This window comes from Fragaria vesca, linkage group LG7 (genome assembly GCF_000184155.1).
Source record: "Fragaria vesca subsp. vesca linkage group LG7, FraVesHawaii_1.0, whole genome shotgun sequence".
In the NCBI taxonomy this organism is placed as follows: domain Eukaryota; kingdom Viridiplantae; phylum Streptophyta; class Magnoliopsida; order Rosales; family Rosaceae; genus Fragaria; species Fragaria vesca.
In genome coordinates this window covers 11,870,551-11,887,495 of record NC_020497.1, presented here as the reverse complement: position 1 = coordinate 11,887,495, position 16,945 = coordinate 11,870,551, and the positions used below count along the sequence as shown (strand labels likewise).

At 38.4% G+C, this 16,945-nt stretch overlaps 3 protein-coding genes across 3 annotated transcripts; 1 reads left to right on the top strand and 2 right to left on the bottom strand.

Moving 5' to 3' along the window:
- Window positions 1–2,140: 2,140 nt before the first annotated feature.
- LOC101303742 (tubulin-specific chaperone D-like) lies at window positions 2,141–11,514 on the bottom strand. Its single transcript, XM_004307131.1, has 17 exons — window positions 11,311–11,514; window positions 10,465–11,012; window positions 10,249–10,351; window positions 9,508–9,684; window positions 8,833–9,024; window positions 7,994–8,110; window positions 7,667–7,771; window positions 7,413–7,583; window positions 7,098–7,313; window positions 6,103–6,301; window positions 5,001–5,206; window positions 4,688–4,909; window positions 4,067–4,609; window positions 3,707–3,973; window positions 3,216–3,260; window positions 2,896–3,081; window positions 2,141–2,731 (listed from the first exon to the last, which is right to left on the bottom strand). The coding sequence occupies exons 1-17, from the start codon at window positions 11,512–11,514 to the stop codon at window positions 2,447–2,449; spliced, it is 3,786 nt and encodes a 1,261-aa protein (XP_004307179.1). The 3' UTR covers window positions 2,141–2,446.
- Window positions 11,515–13,501: 1,987 nt separating this feature from the next.
- Window positions 13,502–14,936, bottom strand: LOC101303451 (xylulose 5-phosphate/phosphate translocator, chloroplastic-like). The gene has a single exon (XM_004307130.1). The coding sequence runs from the start codon at window positions 14,831–14,833 to the stop codon at window positions 13,601–13,603; it is 1,233 nt and encodes a 410-aa protein (XP_004307178.1). The 5' UTR covers window positions 14,834–14,936; the 3' UTR covers window positions 13,502–13,600.
- A 974-nt stretch (window positions 14,937–15,910) lies between these two features.
- Window positions 15,911–16,945, top strand: LOC101295763. Its single transcript, XM_004308598.1, has one exon. The coding sequence runs from the start codon at window positions 15,911–15,913 to the stop codon at window positions 16,943–16,945; it is 1,035 nt and encodes a 344-aa protein (XP_004308646.1).

The following is a 16,945-nucleotide window of genomic DNA, read 5'->3' as shown; positions in this document are numbered from 1 at the left end:
CTGGATTTTTGTGCAATTACTGATTACTGTGAAATAGAATTAGAAATCAAAATTGCAACAATACTTGAGTTGCTCATTCATACAGTGTTCTGCATCAATTGTAGTCAATGTTTAACTGGAGCCCATCATGACTGAAAATATGAAACAGCAAGAATCTTCAGTTAATCTTCAGCAAGAACATTGTAGTCAATGTTTTCTGAAACTTGATCTTTTGGATATTTGGAAACAAAATCCATTAGACTTCTTCAGGTCTGAGACCTGAGATGAAAGTTGAAAATCCTATTCCTTATTTCTATGGGTACCGTTCTCAGTGTTCTGCATGATAGTTTTTGCAATCCAGTGGTTTCCATCTTTAATTGAAACCTGGAAGTAGAAGATGTAGTTTTATGACTTGAGAATTCCTTGCCGTCTGCATTGGCATAGGATTGTAGGAAATGGTGCATATTTTACTGACTTGGCTCTTTTCGTGCAATAAGTTTGAATAAATTGATAGTCATGGTGTAAGTTATGCTCATTTAAGAGTGAAGTCACTAGCAATATGACAAAGTAGCTGTGACGCCTAGGTGTTTTGGAGATGGAGACCCTTCAGTATCCCTTAAAGGAAGTACGTACATGACACTTTTGCTGCATGCAATTGCACTCGAATACTTTTGCTACGTGATTCTGATTCTGCAACAAGTTCACGAGACCAAGAGATGCAAGGGATCACATCCACTTTGTTTTTTAACAGCTCAGAAACCTTTCATTTCCCAAGTGAGATAGCTTTCACAAATCAAGTCACAATGCATGAGCCAGGGCCAGGCTTTAAACAAAGGAAGTTACAGTCGTTCATAAAATGAGCTAGCTGGCCATGAGTCACAAAATTACATTGTTTCTGCTATAATTTACTGCGCATAAAGATTAACACTGTCAAAATTACTCTTACTTTGCAGATCGGAAAGCATGAGCAAAGTGAAAAAAAAAAAAAAAAAAAAAACAAAAAAACTAAATTTTCGTAAACAAGAACAATTGTACTTAAATAATGCTCCAAGCTAGGAGATGCATAATGAGATGGTGAGATAAATTGGCTTATAGAAAGGATGAGATAAGCTACTGAGAATTGATATCGGCAGTCATAAATATGCAGCTTGCAAACAAACAAAAATTTAAAAAATCGTCTGAGTATATGTCTGTGCAAGAATAAAATGTAGTTGAGGTTTCTCATCACCTGCTTTCATAGAGGTTTCTCAAAATGGATGGATAATTGCGTTCATTGGATATTGATATTTGAGGAACTGTTATCAGAAAATTGATCGAGGGAGCTCTATACAGTATACAAGGTGATATTGTACATCAATGAATTTGGAATAATATACAGAAAGGGAGATTCATAGAGAGGAAATGTCGTTTAACTCAAAGATCCATCCAGGCGAGCATGCAGGTGCTTAAGGTTCCAAACACAACAGGTCATCCTAAAAACCATGAGAGAGTGAACTGAAGAATAATGAATGATTTCACTGCTTTGTGAGTAGTGACATCTTATAAACAAACTTGCATTTACAATAGAGAGAAGATTCCAAAGCAGACCAAAGACAATAACACAGCAATAAATCATAAACTATAAACGAAGTCACACCTGTATTATTATCTAGAGAACGACCTGAAGTTAACAGCAATCTCTACACTCCTGCAAACAGTTAAAACGGCCAAAGAGACTCAACCTCGAAGCCCATCTCATAGATGATTAATTAACCTCCTCTCCCTTTTTTGGCTTCCTCACAGATCCTTTCGTTCCTCTTCATCATTCCACCCAAAATTTACCGACACATTATTAGCCTATTGCTGCCTCTAGACGGTTATTATTTCTTAGCTATGGAAAGATTTATGATACATTACATCAATACATCATATACCTGAAGAGGTCACCATCTCCATAGTACACCCCCTCGTATGAAACTAGTTTACTTAATGTGTTGACACATTTCGTTAATCCCTCTCAAAATGAACTGGTCTGACACAATATCACATCTCTATGAACCCCATCATGATCAACAAAATCAAAATAGCATGCAGTTATGCCACTTCATTCCTTCAGGATACGAATTCATACATAAAAATAAAGAGTAGGAGCAAGAAAGAAAGAATGCAACAATTTTGACATAGTCGAAATTGACAGCATTGGTAGCTGCCAGTCTCAGTAACAAGATTCCATACTCGCACATGCATTCAATTAGGGAGCATTGCCCAAAACTAGACATATCCTTTAATTTAAGCTCACTTCCAGTACGTCTATATACAAAGACAACATCTCTCTCGCTCTCTATAACACAAATGTATGGTATCTGGAGGTTCCCGAACAAAAATTCAGCAAGCAACTTGAACCACAAAAGAACAAACTACAAGCACACAATATGCGAGGGGATTGCTAGAGGTTCAACTAGCAGAAAACAAGGGATTGGTTTCACTTTTAGAACCCACTTGAGTCGACTAACGAGGAATAAGATGCATTTTCATCAGTGACTGTTGCATTTCTGTTACTGGTTGGTACTCTGTTACTAGTCTTACGAATCAGATCTGTGTCGAGACCAGCCATATCATACAACTCGAAGCGTTCGAGCTTTGCTGCTTCAGTATCACCTTCCCAACAGGTCTCTGATATAATTTCAAGCGCTTTGTCAATCTTGTTTTCAGCCACAAGACCCCCATTTTGCAAGAGAACAAGGTAAACTTGTTCAGCAGAAGCTTTCCGTATCTGGGTCAGGGAAAGCAGAAACAACCCTTAAGGAAATAAAACTACAAGCCCTTCAATAGAAGGAGCAAAAGAATTATGAAGCAATGATGGATCCTGAAAAGAAAGCAATGCAACTACAATGCAACTTTTATACATAAATGCTGAATTTTATGGGAACCACAAACCTTAGGGTAACGATGACCTAGAAAACGGAGAAGCTGAGAGAAAGCCCGACTATTTATGGAATCTGAAACTGAAGCTATGTATCCAAGTATTGCAATGCCTGCATATAGCTTGGAGAAGTCCTTTGATCCTTTTAATTCAACTTCCAGAGAATCCAAAGCACCAGCACAGAAAACCACTGTTTGAATCTGTAAAATGAAATAGAAATCCAAATAGATCAGAACAATGTACCCCAGGTTTATAACAGAGAACTGACAGCCATATATGGAATGGAACATAAATCAGTCACATAATAAAAGGTTCAATGTGACAAAGGGCTAACCTCCATAGTCAAGAATATCTTTTTGCTGAAAAGAATCTCGATGGTCTGAAAAACAAAGTGAATTCATCAAAAATTAACTTGACTACAGAATATATTGTACTAAAAATATTAGTGGATTTCTGCCAATCATGGATATGCACAGTGACTAGGTTACACGAAAAACTGAAGAAAACAGAAACTATGGTGGAGCTTATCTAGTGATTGTGCATGGAAAAGTTTGTTAATGTAATCAACTGTGATCATGGACAACTAGATTATTGTAAGCCAAGCTAACAAAGGTTATACACAGTTGTGGCATTCTCTCCCAAGCCAGCTAATGTTTCAGGGAGAACACCTATCAAAGTCGTTATCCATAGGCAAACATTAAACAGCAAGTCAAATCACAAACTTGCAATTTCACCGGAATGAATAAATAGAAGTGAACAAAAGAAGGGCCTTCATACAAAGACAAGAACTCATAATTTTTAGCAATAAGTTTTATATGTGACTACCTTCAGTGCAGGTACAATGACTCTGTCACATTTCCTATAGTGTTGGAGAAGCCAAAGCATGTCAGTAGACAGCATGTACTCTCTGGACTTTTTATTCTGGTCTTCAGTTTCTACCACTTGAAGATACTCTAACAATGCTGTAAGTGATGTCTTTCTCAAAGAATCTTGCAACCCACCAACAGAGATAACTAACCCCGATAGCACAGATTTGCTATAGCAGCCAAACTGCAGCAATTGCACAAAACGAGGATATGAAACAGTTGGTACCTACAAGCAAGTACATGATGTGCTCTCCGTCAAAGAACTCCAATAACTTGTCAACAATACTACAAAAGTTGTATGTATTACACTATTACTTACCGCCCACTTCAGATCAGCTTCATTAGGAACAATTTCTTCCAGCTTTTTCCTGTGTGGTATATGTTGGACATAAGCTACATCATTGTACAAAATCCTCTGTAGCACCTTTGCAGCTGCTTCTCTCAGCTTATCCATCTTCTCTGCAGCTTGCTTACATATTCCCCCAACTATACTAGTAGCAAGATTTTCATCAAACAACAAATGTAAGTGGTTGGGCTCCAGCTCAAGGGAAGAATCGATTCGACCTGATCTTCCACCAATGGAATCTCTCTTGCACAGGATATATGTACATCTCTCAAGGCCATCCATTGCAGCCTCGCGTACCCAAGAACCCACATCACCTCTGTTATCCACAGAATAGTCATCGAGAGCTTTCAATAAAGCCGTCATTATTCTATCCTTGATGAGCAGGAACAAAGACATGTCATCCTCCATCGATTGGACACCAGAATGCTCCTTTTCCTGAGTTAATGCTTCACAAACTGAAACAAGCCCTTTGACTGCATTTACTCGTGCTTCCGCGTCTCTGTCATCAGGGTTGTCCTGCAAATGGTAATTCTCCAATTAGGAGATCATTATAGATATTCTTCACTGATAAAGATTAATCACAAAGAGTTGCACCTCAATTGCACAAGCATTACAAAGTTTCAGAAGCACATCCTTCCACCTATTAGAAAGAAGTTTGCAGGGCAAAACACCTATTGCCAATGCTGATCCTCTTCTTACAGCCACATTAGGATCAGTCAAGAGTTCCAGGTACTTGGATGTTATACTAGTACCTCGAACATCTGCAGCAATTAGATATGCTTGCACAAAGTGCCTCAGAGCTTTAACTGCTGCATCCTGCATGATGGAAAACTTAATTACAAATTCAGATATCACAAAGAAATAAAGAAGCAGCTACGTTGGAATCCTAACATGAAGAGATATCCACCTGAATCTGAGAATTAGGATGTCTCAAGTTCTCATTGACAGTATCAAGCAAACTGAGCTTTATCTTTTCTGGTAATGATACAGAAGATACAGATATACATTCTATGAAGCGGGAAACAGCTGACCGCATAATTTCTCCACCTTTTCCGCGATAAAGCCGCGCTTTCTCAATAGCAGGTACAACACCAGCAACACGTTTTTGTTTATCTGTAACCAACAAGATTAACTAACTTACGATGATTTATACAATTATAATATCATATCAAATCACCCCCACTGGAAAAACACTGGCACAATCAAGAATAATTATAAAGATAAGAAAAACAACAAGAATTGAAAACCCAGATGATAAAGGCAATATTGGTATGAAACACTTTCCAGTGTCCCAAACTTAGTTAATTTAGCTCCTAGACATTTTATTTCATTTCCCAATCTTTTTCCTGAAGTAACCATGGCTTCAAGTAATTAACCAATGATGATCCTCTTCTTCCAGCCATATTTAGATCACTTTATTAAAAAAAATCTAACTAAATAGAAAAAAAAAAATGCACAATCTCTACAGGGCTTCTCCCATTATCCCTCGGTACCTACGTTTCCGGTCCCCTTTTTGAACCATTCCACAACAGGCCGTCAAGAATTGATCTTTTATTTAGGCAAATTAGTGTAGTTCGTACACTGTCCTGTTCAGAATTTAGATGGAGTATTATCAGTCCTCTATTAACAGTTGCACACTTTTCAGTGTTCATTGCTCTTCTAATTTAGTATTCTGTTGAACTTATTTCTAAAATTAACCCTTGCAACTTTTCCAGAATATGTTATTCCCATCTAGAGGAGGTGTGGGATAGGAACATTAGCAACACAACAAAAAAAAAAAGCATAAAAGGTTGGAGTGCATTTGTCGAACAGGGGGTGTCAAAATCACTTCACCTCTTCAAATGTGTCTGGTACTTTCTACTACCCAGCTATGCAATAATCAATGAATGAAAATCTGTGGGGAATGGAGGAGCGTATAAACACTAATACTCTACAGCAGCCCAAAACTTCAAAATTCCACCTACTCATTGTGAGCTTTTGCTTATATATCTAAGAGTTAAAATACTAACCAGTGGAGAGAGCATAACCACATTGATGTAGTGCTAAAACCAGTTCTCCAGTTGCCAGTGTCGCTCCATGCCGCATGCACAGATCAGAAGAGAGAGTACAAGGAATTATTTTCTCCAAAGCATAGTTCGCAAAATATTCAGGATCATATTTAACAAGAGAAGAAAGAGCATCGGCAGCAAGTTCTCTTAAGCCTTTTTCCTGATGACATCAACATGCAGCAATTACTTGTCTAAATTTGCCAGCATATTGAATTTAGCGACACGATAGTAGCTATATTGATGGCGAATAAGGAAATACATTAGACTGGCAAAACTTTAAAATAAAAAATATTAAAACTAATAATAATAATAACAACAACAACAATATAGATCTTTGCTCTGCTACTATATAGACAAACTTTGCCATTTCAGACCTTTTGGAATTTTTTTTTTCTAATAGTAGCGGGGGTCTTTAGAACTGCAGCACAACATCTTTAGAACTGCAGCACAACTACCACTATCTAGAGGTCCTTGGAATTAATATTATTACAAGATTCACAGAAGGGTTAGAAGTTCAGATCAATTTTTCTTTTGAATGAATAAAACTTTCAACTTCCACAACAAAAACATTAAAACTTATTTAGCGTGAACTATTTGAGTTCTGAAGTACCCGTTGAAGCAATCTAAAATAACAAGAGAAAGATAATGTTTGAGATCTAATTTGCTATTAACTTAACAGTTCTGCAATGGTTGAAAGGGCCACAGACTCATAATGGACTGATGAAACTAAGAATTTTATAGGCTCATATGTTATTCACCCTAAGCTTGTTCCTTACAAATTAAGTACTAGAAGGGTCACCAACAAGGCAACAAGTTTTATGGTAATATATCATTATACTTTCTAGTGAAAATGGTAGTTAAGAGTTCGGAGGGAAAAAGATGACTTTTGTAAATCAAATGATGTATCATATACAGTTAGTTAAAGGGACGTCAAAGGAACTGAAGTAAGAGCATACCCAGTGACAAATTTTGTTATACAGCAGCTCATCCACAAAGGGATAAAGATATCCCTCATATTGAGCAATAGAGACAGCAACATGAACATAAGAGTTTGCTCGTGAAGAGAGTGAAAAATAGTCTGCAGTGTTCACTATGTCAATTCCGTGAGGGTAACTACCCTGTCTCCCAACATTTTCCTGAAAAGCTGCTGCTGCTGCTCTTCTACAATTAACCTAAGCATCAAAATAAATAAATAAATATCAAATGACAAACCTAAAGCAGAGGTGGTAGGAAATAATGGTTAGAATTATATTAATCGTAAAGTTTAGTACCTCACGGTCATAGCAGGCCACTGTTAGAAGGTGCGGTGCAAGCTGATCCAATATGTTTCTCATATCCGTATGATAGTATGCACGGCCAAAAGCCCAACAAACATAAGCTGCAGCATCTCGCACATGAGATCCAACACTGTGTGGACCTCTTCGAATATCATAATGTAGTGCCTATTTATAATTGATCATTAGTTCGTACTGGAACAACCTATATGCTGCAGATTTATAATTTGATAACAAATGGTAGAAACAACCTTCACAACAACAGGTACAACTTTAGGAAGGCTGACAGGTAAGAGCAATCCTCTACGTGCCAATTCCGCCAATGCTAAGCAACCTCCATGCCATGACCCATCACCCTGGAAAAAAGATAATTTTCATATCAAAAATGTAAAATTAAAACAAATGAAAGGACATGAAAATGAAATGTGTTAGGCCCTAAAGGTCATCATAACCCGTGTGAACATACTTTTACAAGTAATGCATGTAAATATGACTATAAGAGGTCTACCATGGACATGTTACCCAGTTCAATAGTAAAAGTGCAGAACAATAAACTAAAGAAAGCAACCACATGATACCTCGCCTGGCGAGAACAGCTCCAAAACAGATGATAGGACCTCCCCTGAAAGAGCAGCTGTAAGACGTGAAGAAGTGCGACCAATACCTTTCGCAGCAGACCAACGTACAACAGTATCCTGCATGAACATGCTATCAGTGACAAGTAAATATCATACAACATATATGATAGATATCGTTAACAATACGAAACTAAAATACGGATGAAATATTAGCAACTTAATGCTCTCGTACGACTCAGATCCATGCACATGGTAATTCTCCTTTGTGCTTTGACAGAAGGCCAAAACTTAAGCTTAATAAGAGACTTATTAGAAATCATACACAAAACAGTGGTCTCTCTTGGATGGGACCATGAGTATTTCATTTCTTGAGAACATCCAACTATTTTATGCACTGTACCTCATGGATAAACCAACAAAATAAACTAAATAATGATTCCTCAGTTTTTATATGAAAAGTTCTTTAAAAAATGAGCAATCAAACCTCGTACTTAGTTCCCTCTATCTCAGATGTATATCTACAACAAATTAATTTGTTATGTACTGTAACTACTAAAAATCAACTTAAACTTACATGGAAAACCATTTTAAAACTGCATCGGATGACCATTGTTTTTTAATTGCAAAACAACCGTTGGTTAAAAGAGGTATATGGTTCCTTTTTAATATTGAAAGCCTATCCAAATGGAAAGTACCATAGTAGAAAAAAAAAATGGTTTCCATCAATGAAATTATAGTGAATAATAAAGCAACTGATCTCTACGTAGACCAACTAAACTGAGAGAACCCAGCAATTAATTTAATGTCACCAAGCTTGAACGTCACTCTTTGAGACATACCGTATCTCTCAATCCAGTGAGTAACATCTCAATAATCTCTTCTACAATTTCTGGGACATCCATTTCTTCATCTTCCACGCAGCTCGAACTTGGTTCTGAGTTTGAATCCTTGGCATTTATAACATCATTGCATTCAATAGCTTTCCCTGATCCAGACAAAGACATGTTCTCCCCCAGCGAGTTTGTTTTTCCCTGCATCAAGGAATATGGTCAAAAGCAAGAAAGCCAACAGAGAAAAGACACATTAATCAGAACATATCTGGGCTTCTTTCCAAAGATCACATTCCTGAATCTTAATCAATGTAGGGGAACGAAAAGTAAAACATTGTTTATTTCTCAAAAAATAATGAATTTCTTTATGTGCAGCTCCATTAGAAATATGTACACTTCTAGCTGCAGAATGACAACATATAATTGAACTCTTAAGAACCACAAAAATTTTACTTATGAGCAGTGAGCACCACCACATTCTAAAAGAGCAACAAACAAAATTGAAAGAAAAATACCAGAGGATACGACATGACTGGAATCCCAGTGGAGGTACTTGACAAACAAAATGCATATTTATAAATTACAAGTTGAGATGGATATAAGTAGCTTAAAAGTTGGTACGTGGAAACTTCTGAAAATCAAATCAAAAGTTTGGAATTGAAAAGATAATACAGCATTTCTTACCACATAGCGCCAGGAAGGTGAACGATGAGGGAGACAGGTAAGCCCTATCCTCTGAGTTAATTTCATCAAATACTTGCGAAGCAATGGACTCCGAGCTGCATAGCTAGACTTGATCAACAATGAAATGTCATTCCAGACAACCGGAATCACATCGAGCAAGAGTTTCCGCCCACCAGCCTGTCTACGAAAGATACATGAGAAATTGAAATTAACCAAGGTAGTCTGAATGGAAGCCATATTAGTAAATGAGAACTCTATTATAAGTAAAATAGTAGCATAATAAACAACTTTCATAACTTAATAATGTAAAGTTAAACTTGTACGCTGAAACGTGTGAACTGATTTATCCGAAGTCAAAGGGAACTTCAAGCCTCATGGTTATCATTGAATACGTCTAATCATATCCAGTTATCTCAATTACAAAACTGTAGATCTGAGCTAGGCATATAATATAGCAGAGGATAAATATTAATTGCAAATCAAGACGTGACAAACAGATACATAAAATTGTAGATGATTTTTTGTTATATTGAGCATAAGCCTGAACTCTAATAAATTCATTGCCAAGGAGATTCCCTATACAGTTCTAAGCCTGATTAATGAAGAGAAAAAATGGTTGGTGTGGCGCAATAGTTTTTGTTGGTTCTTAAGAAATCATCTTTTTTTGAAATGCGGGAACTACAAAGTAATTTAAAATAAAATAAAAGAGTAAAAAGTAAATACAAAGATAAAAAAGCAGACCTTGAATATAGCAGCTAGGGATTCTAAAGCTCCAAGTAAGCGGAAGTGGTTCATGACATCATCTGTGAGAGAAGATAGGACTTCATGTGTCCATTCAACGAAGCTGAAACCGAATTTATTTCATAGGTAGGTAAGTACAGCATTCAGCATTCAGCTGAAAGATTGATGAATAATATTAAAATAATTTGGCAGTTTATTATGCATGATAATAGATACCTGGAAAAGGCCCTTGGCATGTCCGGACGTGTTAGAAGCTTTGATAGCAGCAAAGCAGCTATAGTGCGCATAGGACCAGCACTTGAAAGGTAATCCTTAGATATTCCTGTGATTCTCAATACCAGCGGAGCTGGCTCAAGTTTACCGACGTTACTGTTATTTGCAATGCTAGTATCAACAGTGGAGATATCAAAAGGGACCAACACAAGTATAGAGAGCCACAAAAGTATCACACATTTGGCCTCCATTTCTCCAGTACTTTCCTGCCGCAATGATGACACTGAAGTAGTGTGGTGGCACTTCTCCAGGACAGACACAGCAAGTTCCAAGTCCGAAACTTGATGCGGGAAGAACCTGACAACGGCCTTGTACCCACAAACGGTGACCAGAGAGTAAATAATGATGCATATAGGCTTAATCACTTGCAGAATCTCATCCGAAGCCACTCCTAGTTCAACTGTTTTAGAGCGGACGATAAACATGAGTGGGGTAACAATGCTCTCCAGGTAAGGCTCCACCAATTGACCCTGTTCTTGATACTTGTCCATCTGCATAGAAAATTGTATACTTAGTTGGCAAAGCAAATGCAAATGGGTCAACCTCAAAACCCTACTCCTAAAACCCAAAACATCCTAAACTCACAGAAATTGGATCTACCCCAAAAACCCATAAGGTAAAGCAATACATTTCACACTATCACAAAATGGGTAACCTAAAAGGAAGGAGCAAACTTTAACAGCAGAGTTGATAGAAAATGCAGAACAAATGATGATTCTTTCACCAAACTCAAAAAAGTAAAAAACTTGGAGAGTAAATTGAAATGGGTAAGTGGGGAAATCAACTTACGATGGATCGGATCTTGTGGGGAGCGGAGGGATCGGAGACGAGGCTGTGCGAAACGATGTCGTCTAGGAGGGACTTGACGAGCTTCCATTCTTGAAGGAAGTACTTTTGCAGCACTGCCTCCTTTGCGCCGTACTCGTCGTCTTCTTCTTCTTCTTCTACCACTCCAACTGCCTTCATCTCCTCCTTTGGGGCTAAAGCTGCCATTTTCTCTCTTCCCGCCCTGCTCAGGTTTTTTGCTTTCTCTACCAAGCTACTCACATCACTCTGTTTGTTTCTGCGTTTATATCAAATTCGGGTCGGGTCGGGTCGGGTCACTCTCGGTGATATTTTAGACCCGACCCTATCAGAAAACTACTAAAACCAGAGTAGATGTATATTTTGGAGGGACTACCAATCATCTCAAAGTCGGTGATACTGTTCTAGCTCCATTTTGTTCTCTGAAGGATTTCGTGATCAATTCTGATCAAAAAGGTTACTAGATATCATGGCTTTGGTTTATCCCAACTTAAATTGATTTATGTCGTTCTCTTTTTATTTTTATTTTTTCCTTTGAGAGAACCTGAATTGAATGTTGGGGTGATAAGTTCATGACAAAGATTTCTTCGACATGATCCAAGAGAAAAGAGGAAGGAACATCCCTATTTCCTCCAAGACCTCGACTTCTGATAAAGAAATTGAAGAGGGATGAGGAGATTTCTATCACGGAAGAGAAAGCTCCAAGGGAAAAATGAATTTGCGGACCTATGTTATGTACTTCAATATCATTTCATAAGGAACAGAAGAAAGGAATCAGTCATTGAGTTTGTTATAGATGAACTTGTGCATAGGTTTCGGTTAATCTTTTCAAAGATTATTTTGAAGCCATCTCAAAGAATGGAGTTGCTTCTTCAAAGAGCAAACCTTTCAGATGAGAGTTAATGTTAATCCCTCAAAAATGTAACCAGAGTAAAAGTCGGTTCTCACATCTATATAAACCCGAAATACAGTTGATCAAGATCCAACAGAATCAATACAGGATGCAATCATACCAATTTATAAGGTCGGGATACAAAGAAAGAAAGCAAGGATTATGACAAGAATAAGATTGACAGCAAATGGCTGCTTCAGAACAACAAGATTTCACACTCACACATGCATATATCAATAATTTACTTAAGTCAAGTAGCACATAGAAAGTCTGTAATATGGACATGTACAGACTGAAGCATGCAAATGAAAAGGGTGACTTTTTTAGAGCCTGCAAATGACAAATAGAGTTTCCTGACTTTCCTCAACTTGTTCAAATGAGAATGTGGTTGATGAAAAGCCAACTGCCATTTGGTAGTCACAAACAATGACACTCACTTGAAGTGAAAGATGAATTTGAGGGCCCGTATATTTCTCGGTTTATAAGACATGATAACTAAAAATCAAAACATAGGTAGCAATATCCTTAATCTTCCTATTGATGTAGTGGCAGTATGTATAGGTATGTCAAAAATTCCTTATCAAAGGCTCAACCACAACACCAATCAACATACCTATAAAACAGATCAGTAAAAACTAGAAATAAAGGTTATTGGCGCCCAAAATGAGCTGAAGGTGGTTTACCCCAGTCCCTGCAAACAGATATTGCCAATTCTGTTGAGCCCATCTCACATCTCTGAGATTATCCAAAAAAAAAAAAAATCTCACTTCTCTGAGATTGCCAAGATCTCGATCTCAATCCCATCCACTGAGATTTTTATGGAAAATACAAGGCCAAGGTCATTGCTTCATCTCCTGCACTGATTTAACAATTCCATGGAAGGGGCCAGTAAGGTTTCATATTTTAACAATTATATGGTCTAAGACATGAATTATGTAATTGATACATCTCTGGGTGTAGGAACACGTAGAGTGTATACAAAATTTCCACCTTCCCAACTCAGATGTTATGGGCAAACAAGCAAAACAACAAACATTGAAGAACTTTGAAATTGAAAATTACCGAGAATATCAAATTGACATTGCTACAAATGACTTTCTCCATACATGTATAACCAAAGGGCAACCTCAGAGAAACATGCAATCAAAACTAAAACTTGGCTATCAACAAGAAGCGAAAACAGAGATGAAAGATTCAGCAATCCTAACAGAAATTTCACATCAACATACACTCATTTTAATAAAATCAAAAAGAGATCCCGAAAGAACCTGGACTCCTGGAGATAATATCAAAACTTGGTAACTGATGAATAAACCAGAGCAAGTTCACAAATTTGACTAGGTCAAACACTAGCACCTACAACAAACAAACTGAGGCCTATTTCTAATCCTTCTTTTCAGCTTCCTTTTTCTTCTTAGCTGTTGCCTGAGAATACAAGAAAGTCCCAAATATCGCCACAGCAGAACCAAGTGCATTAAGAGGTCTAACTGGATTTCTGAAAACCAACACAGTTGACACAATCACCACCACCCTCTTCATTGTATTCCCAACTGAGAATGTCAAAGGGCTAATCTCATCAAGAGCCTGATAACTTGACTGGTTATACAGATGGTAAAACACTCCAGACAACAACACCCATAAGTAAAATGTGGATGGTTTCCCAACAGATGCAATAGCTCTATGATACCCTTGAACCCATTGCGGCCCTTCAACGAAAACCGCCACAGGAAACAGATAAAAGAGCGAAATTATACTGATCCAACCATACAAATTCAACCCATCCACTTCCTTAAAGCTCTGCAAGCTCCGTTTCGAGTAAATGTTCCTCAACACAAACCCCACATTGCTAATCAAAGCGCCCCACAGGCCTTGCAAATTGAATGACACCTCAGTAACAGCAGCTAAAGAACAACCCATAACAATAGGGAGAATCGAAAGCCAGACCTGCACAGGGTAAGTATCCCCTAGGAAAGACGAAAACACCACCGAGAAGACAGGCTCCGAGGACTTGATGACATGGGTGAAGGACACAGCCACCTTAGAGAATGAGACGCAGGCCGAAATGTGGCCTATGGTGTGGAACAATGCAGGGCCAAGGAGAGCAATAATGAAGGGTTTCGAGATTTTCGGGCACGGCTGGAGCTTGAGGGACCAGAGAATCAACATCCAGACAGACCCAGCAAAGAGCTGAAACGAAGCCAGAAGCCATGGGAATGGGAAAACATTGAGTGCCTTCTTGTTGAAGATGTTGAAGACAATGTTCTGGAAGTACCACAGCCCGAAAATGAGGGCAAGCTGGCGAGTTGTGGCCTTAGGCTTTGGAACTGTGGGGTTGGGTTCTGATGCATCAGAGGAAGCAGCTTTGGGTTTGGAGGTTTGGGATCTGGGTTTGGAGGAGAACAAAGATGGGAGCTTTGGGTTCAAACAGTGGATCTGAAAAGTGGGTTTTGAAGAGAAGCCAAATGGGTATGGGGGGACATGGATTCTAGTGAAGATTGAAGGTTTGGTGGGGATGTGGAGCAGAGCAGATGATGAGGTGTGGAGTCTTGTGTTGTTGGAAAAGTGATGGGTGGATTTGGAGAAAGGGACAGTGGTGTTGAGATTCAGGGTGAGCATATTTGTACTTGTAGATATATTAGTCAGAGAGGGACAGAGATAGTGAGGGAATGAGATTCTGCAACTAGAAAGGCAGAAGCTTTAATGGAGGTGGAGGACGAGGTAGAATCTCTTGGTTTAAATACGTCCTCTGTGTCCCTTTCAGGTGGCTGATAGGATATTTTCTGGTCCTTGTTTAGTCTTAAAAAGGGTGCATTCTAACCATTTTGAGAGGGCAAACACAGTAGTCTCTTTGTCAAGTTAGTTTTTTTTTTTTTTTTTTTTTTTTGTTAAGTGGGAGCTATTAAATTTGATTTCAAAGACAAAACAAAAACATTGAAGGCTTAAGAGCAAATGCACTCATGGAGCAAGGGCAATTGCTAATTTGCTAATTAAATTGGTACTACCAATTTACTATTCATCTGAAATTGGCAATTGCCTCTTTTTTGTCAATGCACCAATGGAAGACAATCTGCTTGCTAATCCACTGTTCACATTTCAAATTTGAATAATTCATTATTAATGAGATTAATGGAAATATATCTTTTGATTTTTGATAATATATTCGTCCAATATTTATTTGACACGTGTCAATTTCAGATATCGTTATCTTCTGAAGATATATCTGAGATATTCGATAAGATTTTCAACCTATAAAAACGTGACACGTGTGTTTGTCAGAAACTTTTTATCTTCAATATTTGTTAATAAATAAGCTTCAAACTTCATTCCCTACTCACACATTCTTCTCATTCTATACCTTCATCTGTTTTGAAAGGTTTATCATTCATCTCGTTTCAACTCTTTAGAATGGATGAATTGAATAGGTGGTTGCTAGAGAAGGAGCGTGAAAATATGGAAGACCTCGAGCGGATTCAAGCTACCAACTCTCAAGCGGTTGCAATGGTGGCGTAATTTCAACTATCAGAGACAACAAGAAGGCGTGGTTCACGACCTGGGCGTGCTCCAAATGTGGAGAGACACAGAGAAGTTCGAGGTCAGTTTCTCCTACAAGATTATTTTGTGGAACGTCCAGTGTACGACGAAGCAAGCTTTCGGAGGCGGTACCGAATGCAAAAACATGTCTTTCAACGCATAATGGAGGATCTTTGCAACCACGATAGTTTTTGGAGGCAAAAAGTAGATGCCACTAGGAAAATGGGATTGCTTCCCGAACAGAAGATGACAGGAGCCTTGAGAATGCTTGCATACGATGCAGCCGCTAATCAATGTGACGAAATCACTAGGATGGGAACTTCTACGGCGCTGAAATGTCTAAAGAAATTTTGCAGGCAAATTGAGCTTCTCTACGGTGGGTGGTTTCTGCGTTCTCCTAATCCTGCTGACTTATATAGGCTTCTCAACAGAGGACACCGTCGCGGGTTTCCAGGCATGATTGGAAGCATCGATTGCATACACTGGGAGTGGAAGAATTGCCCAACCGGCTGGGCTGGAGCTTACTCGGGTCGGAAGGGAAGACCAACTATAATTCTAGAAGCAATGGCATCTCACGACACACATGTATGGCATGCTTTCTTTGGCACCCCTGGAGCTCAAAATGACCTCAACGTTCTTGGTGCTTCCAATGTGTTCGAGCGTGTCATAGGTGGAATTGCACCTTTGGTTGAGTTTGATGTCAACAACAAAAGGTACACCAATGGTTACTACCTTGCTGATGGAATATACCCGAGGTGGTCCACTTTTGTGAAAACAATATCGAACCCCAGAACAGAAGAGGAGAAACACTTTTGCAAAAAACAAGAGGCTTACCGCAAAGATGTGGAACGGTGTTTCTGTATCCTCCAATCTCGATGGGCTATACTGCGTCACGGTGCAAGGTTGTTTAAATTAGAAGATCTTCGAGCCATCATGATAAGCTGTATCATTCTTCATAACATGATTGTGCAGGATGAATTTGTCGAGGAAGAATTTGTGGAGCCTATAGAAAATGATCTAATGAATCCATCTATGGCAACTGTCTACGATCGACCTGTGCATCCCGATACTGGAGAACCTATTCAATTCGAACCAGTAGGAAGAGACGGACAAAATCTTCCTCGATTCATGGATCGAGAATTTCAGGTAGAGTCTTTGGTGATGCACAATTGGAACATAGATGGTAACCGAGTATGA